The sequence below is a fragment of the Chlorocebus sabaeus genome, chromosome 14 (assembly GCF_047675955.1).
Source record: "Chlorocebus sabaeus isolate Y175 chromosome 14, mChlSab1.0.hap1, whole genome shotgun sequence".
In the NCBI taxonomy this organism is placed as follows: domain Eukaryota; kingdom Metazoa; phylum Chordata; class Mammalia; order Primates; family Cercopithecidae; genus Chlorocebus; species Chlorocebus sabaeus.
This window is the reverse complement of record NC_132917.1, coordinates 72757505-72764449: the sequence shown is the minus strand read 5'-3', so window position 1 is coordinate 72764449 and position 6945 is coordinate 72757505. Positions and strand designations below refer to the sequence as shown.

The 6945-nt window shown below is 53.9% G+C and overlaps 1 protein-coding gene across 1 annotated transcript; it reads right to left on the bottom strand.

Annotated features, from left to right (window-relative positions):
* Nucleotides 1-1181: 1181 nt before the first annotated feature.
* On the bottom strand, nucleotides 1182-5913 carry SPR (sepiapterin reductase). The gene is made up of 3 exons (XM_007970253.3): nucleotides 5522-5913; nucleotides 4661-4951; nucleotides 1182-1989 (listed from the first exon to the last, which is right to left on the bottom strand). The coding sequence occupies exons 1-3, from the start codon at nucleotides 5823-5825 to the stop codon at nucleotides 1799-1801; spliced, it is 786 nt and encodes a 261-aa protein (XP_007968444.1). The 5' UTR covers nucleotides 5826-5913; the 3' UTR covers nucleotides 1182-1798.
* Nucleotides 5914-6945: the final 1032 nt, after the last annotated feature.

Sequence of the window (6945 nt, the reverse complement as noted above, 5' to 3'; positions counted from 1 at the left end):
GCCTCAAGTCATCCAGGGGAGGATGTCTGGGCTGCCTAGAGGAGAGGAGGCTTCCAGCAGGGCTCCAGAATGATCTGGATCTTGATATTTAAAGGCAATAAATAATATTAGCACCTACGGGGCAGTTACCACAATGCTAGCACTGTGCTGAACATTTACAAACATTAGGTCACTTAATGTTCAAAATAACCCTTTAGGGTAGGTGCCATTATAATTCATTTTTCAGATAAGGAAACTGAGGCACAGAGAAGAAACTTGCCCTGGGTTACCAGCTGTGGCAGAGCAGGAACCTGAGCCCAGTGATTTCTACTTCAATGGGCGCATGAGGGTAACGCCTCTGCTGGACCAGACAAGAGTTCGCCCATTCCCTCCTAGGGGAGCAGGCAGGGCGCTGCCAGCTTCAGCCTAGGGCCTGCCCTTCAGCAAGAGGCGCGGCCTCCATGCGCCCTCTGCTGAGCACAAGGAGGAGTTCCCTTATGCACACTCAGGCAGGCGGCGTCCTGGAGTCAGCCGGCAGCGGACCACGCTCCCTCCTCCCAAATATGGCCAGGGGCCAGGGTGCTGGCTGCAGACCACCACTGCTGTGGAGCTCCCAGTCTAGCCTATGTCTACCAACCTGCACAAGGATTGGCTTAGATGAAGCCCTGATTTCTCAGAGCTTCCATTTCTTGGAATCTTGCCCATCTCCCCCAAAGGCATGCTGGTCCTAAGCCCACCCCACTGAGGACCTGGACCATGGGCTGGGCCAGATGGGCAACACCAAGAGGGCCAATAGCAGCTGGCAACCATTCACAGCATTGCCATGTGGACAGTGGGTGGAATTGGGAATCCACAGAGTCGGGGAAAAGACCCAGGCTCCAGGGCCATGCGGAGGGCAGGTTGTAAGTTGGGCCGTAAAAGATGGGTACTCTGAATAGCCCAGGGTGAGAAAAGGGCTGTCAAGGCTGGGGTTGGCGTGGGCAACAACACAAAAGAGCAGGCATGCCGATCGTGGGCAACTTTGGACCTGGGCTTGCCACTGAGTGGGGCTTGATGATTGGAGGCAGATGGCCCCAGGACAGCTCCCTAGGAAATAAGGACAACATCTCACTTTTGGGTTAACTGCCTCGGGAATGACCTTGGGCCCAGTGAACCAGGAAGTTAGAAACAGACCCTGTATCAGAGGAGAAAGCAAGCATGAAAAAAGGACAATCTGTATTTTATTTGTATCTGCCTTTGGCATGTATAGACACCCAGGAGCCCCTTCTCCCAGCCTGGGGGAGGGGTGGTAGATTCGGGAGGAAAGAGACATCAGAGTGAGGACACAAAGTTCAAAAGAAGGTCCTGCTACCCTCAGCAAGGGGCATCTATGTGGGCTGGAACTTGTACCATCTGCTCTTCTTCCCATCTAGGCCATCTGCGAATCTACATGGGTCCTCCTATTCGACACCAGATCACTCTTCCCTCTCCCCACAGGCTTGCTATGAGCAGGAGACACAACCTCCTCTCTTGTGTGTTCCAGCTTCTTTTCCTGCTCTTCCCACTCCTTAAGTTCTATTCCTGGGGATAGAGACACCAATACCCATAACCTCTCTCCTACCATCCTCATAATCCAGGGTGCACAGCACAGACTCCTGACAACAGGTAAGGCCAAGATCTGGGAGCTCACAGCTGGCTGTGCGTGACGGCAGGGCAGCAGGCATGAGTGCTTCTATGTGTAAGGCAGGACTGCGCCTATGGCAGGGTGTGGGGAGCCACAGGGCTCTGGGGTATGTCTGAAAGTGGGGACGAAAAGGTTCAGGAAGCCAAAAACATGGGCTTATTTGTCATAGAAGTCGACGTGGGCTCCAGACTTGAACTCGTCCTTTTGCAGCAAGCTCAGCAGTTTCTGGGCTGACACCTTGCAATCCACCAGCTTCCCCTTTGCCTTCAGCTCCTGCAGCCCTTTCCGCATGTCTGGGTCCATGGAGGTCTCCCGGGCCAACTGCTGCATGTCTGTGTCCAAAGGACCTAGAGGATGAAAAGCAGACGATGAGGGAACATGGCCGAGGCAGGGCAGAAGGTTTCAGGTCCCTGTTGTATGTCGGGGGTGGGGCTGAGTCAGGTCTGGCCGGAGGAAACACGTCATCTTGGCTGAAATGTGTGGTCAGGGTTGTCAAAGGCTCCAATTTGTCATTATCAAGTTCTGGACTGAAATTCAAAAGCCCAATGAACATGGACCCTCTAGATTACCATGTCTAAAACCAAGATTCTCATCTCCTGTCCAACCAGCACCACCTCCTGATATTCCCATTTCTATTAAAGAAGTATTCTTTTCCCAGATTCAAAACCTCCATCACCTCCTCCTTCCCTCCCCTCCTCACCCCCACAGCCAACCAGGCACCAGGTAGGACCCTTCAGCGTGTACGTATCCCGACAATCAGGTCCTTTTTACAAGCTTGCTTCTCTCCCTGCCTCAGCTCCTGTAGCCCTCTACTAAACTCACTCCACTAAAACATCACTGGGGCCCGGCTGCAGTGGCTCACACGTGCAATCCCAGCACTTTGGGAAGCTGAGGCAGGTGGATCACTTGAGGTCAAGAGTTTGAGACCAGCCTGGTCAACACAGTGAAACTTCATCTCTACTAAAAATACAAAAATTATGCCAGGCGTAGTGGCATGCACATGTAATCCCAGCTACTCTGGAGGCTGAGGTGCTAGAATTGCCTGAGCTGAGGCAGGGGCGGTGGCTCCTGTAATCCCAGCACTTTGGGAGGCTGAGGCAGGCGGATCACGAGGTCAGGAAATTGAGACCATCCTGGCTAACATGGTGAAACCCCGTCTCTACTAAAAATGCAAAAAATTAGCTGGGCATGGTGGCGGGCACCTGTAGTCCCAGCCACTCGGGAGGCTGAGGCAGGAGAATGGCGTGAACCTGGGATACGGAGCTTGCAGTGAGCCAAGATCACGCCACTGCACTCCAGCCTGGGCGACAGAGTGAGACTCCGTCTCAACAAAGAAACAAACAAACAAAAACATCACTGGGATCACAACACTCCTCTGCTCAGAACCCCTCAACAGCTTCCCACTAGCCTGGCCTAGTACTCAAAGCATCCTAGTCTGCCCTCCTCTGGGCACACCTACCCTACAGGCAAACTGGAAGACCTGCCACACCCACAGTGAGCCTTCGCACCTTTATTTCCTTTCATCAGAAACGCCTTCCATCTGCTAACAACCGAGGTCAATGTCCAGTTCAGCTACCTCCAATAAAGCCATCTCTAGTCTCCCCACCTAAAGGGAATTGTTCCCTTTTTGAACTGTTGCAAGCACGTTCCATTCTTCACATAAGAATCACTCATGCACCCCAGTATTTGCAGTTAGTGGTCCTCAAGGGCAGAAAATCAGAGAATTCCAGGGTTGGAGGGAGAATTTATCTCCTAGTCCTTGACTGCTTTCCAATGACCTGTGCATCCCTGCTGAGAGGGAACTTGCTGCCTTTCCAAACAGCCCATTCTATCTCTGAGCACTTGTTACAACATTCTTCCTGAGACCAAAATGAAAACTAGACTGGCCTCTGCCTTGGTTCAGGCCCTGGGGACCTCCTGAAAATCTCAGCTCCCTCATAATGCCCGGGGCAGCTTCCTGAGACCAAATGCAGCCATGTGGCCTCTTGGAGTCTGCTCTGCTCCTGGTTGTAGCTTACATTTGGTCACCATTGTTTGTGCGAGTCCTTGGGCTGAGCTCAGAGTGGATGATGAGTTGAATGTTGGTTGCAAGAATAATTGTTCATGTGTGTTGGGGGACAGGGGTGGTAGGGGCTGGGGTACAGGAGAACGTGAGGAAGGACTTGGAAACATGGTGGGATGCAGGCCTGCCACATCTGTGCTTTGTGCAGGCCATTCTACCTGCCTGCCCTGGGATCCTGACCCTATTCCCCAGGGACACAGACTACTGGATCACTGCCCAAGTTGCTCAGGCTTTCCATGGCTACTCTGTCACCACTTTCTGATTGCAGCAACCTCAAGCCTAAAAGAGACTCCTCACTATTAAGAAAGGGGCGCTGCAGCATCAGAAACCAGACCCAGTATCACAAGACTCCCTGTCCTTTGGCCTTCATGAAAATAAGGGCTCTATTGTACTTATCCCAGTATCCTCAATAATGTTCCAGCACAGTTCAGCCAGGAATGGTCAGCACTCAACAATGCCTGTCTGCTCTCCATACAGCTAGCATGTCCTGCAGCTTGCCTTACTGTAGTGCTTTGCTAGGTGTTGGGAACACACAGATGCATAGCGCAATACAGTGTGGTCAGTCCTATTTAACAATGAGGCAACACTTCACAGGTCAGGGTCATTTTCACATACAGTATCTCATTCAGTCTTCCGAAGTGCCCTGTGAGGCAGGGAGCGTCTTCCCCATTTCACATGAGGAAGGCCTGGTACTCAAACCCCAGTCTTCTCCCAAACTTCATCTAATACCTCAGACTTTCCTGCCCCATCCTCCAGTCCAGGCAACTCCTCACTCTCTGCCAGTATCCCCGGACCCTACCACCTCTGTTTCCCCTGGGTCTGTATTTCCCCTAAGGGGTCATGGATCAAAATCCTGTGGGTTGTTTCCTGGAGGGGGTGGACTAGACCGCTTGCTCAGCCCCCAGAGGCGCACCAGTGGGTTCTGGAGGACAGAGACGGCAGGACTTCCCACCTACCTGGGGCATAGTTCAGCACCCTCACATTAGGTTCCTCCAGCGCCAGGACCTGGAACAGCATATCACGAGCAGCCTTTCCTGCACAGTACAGCGCCCAGCCTTTGAAAGGCTGCAGGGCACAGAGGGACGAGATGTTAACCACGGTTCTGTTGAGGCCAGGACTGGCCGGGAAGGCCTTCAGGACGCTGGAAGTCAGGCAGAGCATGGAAGTCAAGTTCAGCGCCCAGTAGTTGTTCACTTGAGTGGAGTCACTCAGGTCCACGAAGCCTTTGGACACATCCCCAAGAGAGCCTGAAAAACCAACCCTTGGGAGTAACTCAGGGCAGGCGGGGCTTTCTTCTCCCCCAGCCCTCCCAAGTTCTTCCAGATATCCTCTTCCCATGCAGACCTAGAGGAGGAAGCTGTCTAGCGCTTCTGAAGAGGCTTCTCTCTTCCCCAGCTCTGCGGAAAGACACACCTGGGGAACCCAGCCATCCCAAGCTGCAGAAGGAGAAGGCACCTGACTTGCTGAGGGAGAGCTCTAGGGGTCTTCTGGAGAAGCAGCGACTTTACTTGTTTGGAGACTCGAAGCCCTGACTCAGGCCTCCGCCAGAGGGCGCAGAGCAAGGGGATCGGGAAAGTTCTACAGGCGCTTTGGAAAACCTGGCTGGCCAATTTTCCAGGAAGTGGGGGCAGACTGTTGCCCCGACGACACCGAGTCTTCCTGTACACCTCGCCTCCACTTGCTACTCAAGCTGGAACAACTAGGGCTTTAGATTTCTAGGCTTCCTATCTGACTCCCTAGGAGTCGCTGTTAAATTCCCCAGCGGTGGAGGAAGTGGGCGCTCACATGGGGAGCCCGCTCCAGTCTCGGGGTCTTACCCGCGTTGTTGATGAGCAGCAGTCGCTGCAGCCCCTCGGGCCTGGGCAGCTCGCGCAGGGCTCCGAGCAGCTGCTGCAAGCCGGCCTCGGCGCCCAGGTCGGCGGGCACCCGCACCACGCGCAGGCCAGACCGCTCGGCGCCCAGCTCGGCCTCCAGCTGCCGCAGTGCCTCGTTGTTGCGGGCGTTAAGGACCAGCACGGAGCCGGGCGACAGCAGCGAGGCCAGGAGCGGGGCCAGCGTCCGGCCGAAGCCGCGGGAGGCCCCAGTCAGCACGCACACAGCACGCCCCAAGCCGCCCTCCATGCTACTGTCGTCCGCCGGCGGCGCTGGGACCCGAGGGAGGCGGGACGGTCGCGGGGGGCGGGACCGCAACGGGTGTAGGCGGGGCCGCCCTGCCGGGGCCGGGAGGGAACCTCAGGCTTCGGGCCGCGAGCGCCCAGGAGTGCTGGTTCCCTTGGGATCTGGTTCCCTTGGTCGCTGGTGGCGGAAGTCAAGCTGTGGGCGGTAGCCCAGTCGGTGCCAAGTGGGACAACAGAGAGGGCCGGCAGGCGCGGCCCACACGGAAAGCCCTAGCGTGGTTTCCAGCGCTGCCTTGTTCTTCGTCCGCGAGCTCAACCTCCGGCTGGGACGCATGCTCGAATTTCCTCCCATTTCCAGCCCTAACTCCTTTGCACTACTGACCTCTTCCAGGGCAGGCCCTGCACTAGGTGCTGGGCGTCCCTGGTCGTGGCCAGTGAATGCCCTGAATGAAGCTTATGCTCGTTTAGGGATTGAAGTCTCTGCTTGCTTGGGAGCTCACTGCTCTCTGGATGACAGGAACTTCCTCTTGGAGAACCACAATGGCTTCAAATGATATTAAAACCTTTTCCTTTTACTAGGCTCTGAGCAGCTCCGTGCTCCCACCAGTAACCCGTGCTTCTCTGAGATTTCTGACTCCTGTCACTAAAAATGTGTTCCCCAGGATTCTGCTCCTGCTCATGCTACAGTCTTCCTAGAAGCAGTTCCATCCACTCTCAGCTTCAAGTTTACGAAATCATCTGTATGTACTTCCAGGTAGGTGCTTCAGAAAATCCACATTTTTTTTTTCTAGGAGAAGGAGAACGTGAGACAAGTTGGCATGCAGCTACATATATTAAAAAGGAATCTCGTCATGGTTTCCTTCTTTGTGGCCGAATGGTATTCCATTGTGTATACACATATGTTCAAATATTATGTATCAGTTTTTAAAAAATGAATCTCTTTAGAGTTTAGCAAGGGCAGTAAGTAACCTCTGATAATTTAGCCCAATTCCCCACAGGGCTGATCCCTCCCCTGGGGCTAAACAGCAAAGCTATCGCCTTTCCTCTTATTGCCAACTCCAAGGAAGAAACAACTTGGAGGAAGGTTTTTTTCTTTTCTTTTCTTTTCTTTTTCTTTTTTTTTT

Bases quoted from the DNA above. Each gene is read 5' to 3' on its own strand.
- SPR (XM_007970253.3), bottom strand. From the start codon at position 5,825: ATGGAGGGCGGCTTGGGGCGTGCTGTGTGCGTGCTGACTGGGGCCTCC. The intron at 4,952-5,521 runs GTAAGACCCCGA...TTGGTTTTTCAG, and splicing joins GCTGCTCATCAACAACGCGG to GCTCTCTTGGGGATGTGTCC. The intron at 1,990-4,660 runs GTAGGTGGGAAG...TTCATCCTCTAG, and splicing joins GGTGCTGAACTATGCCCCAG to GTCCTTTGGACACAGACATG.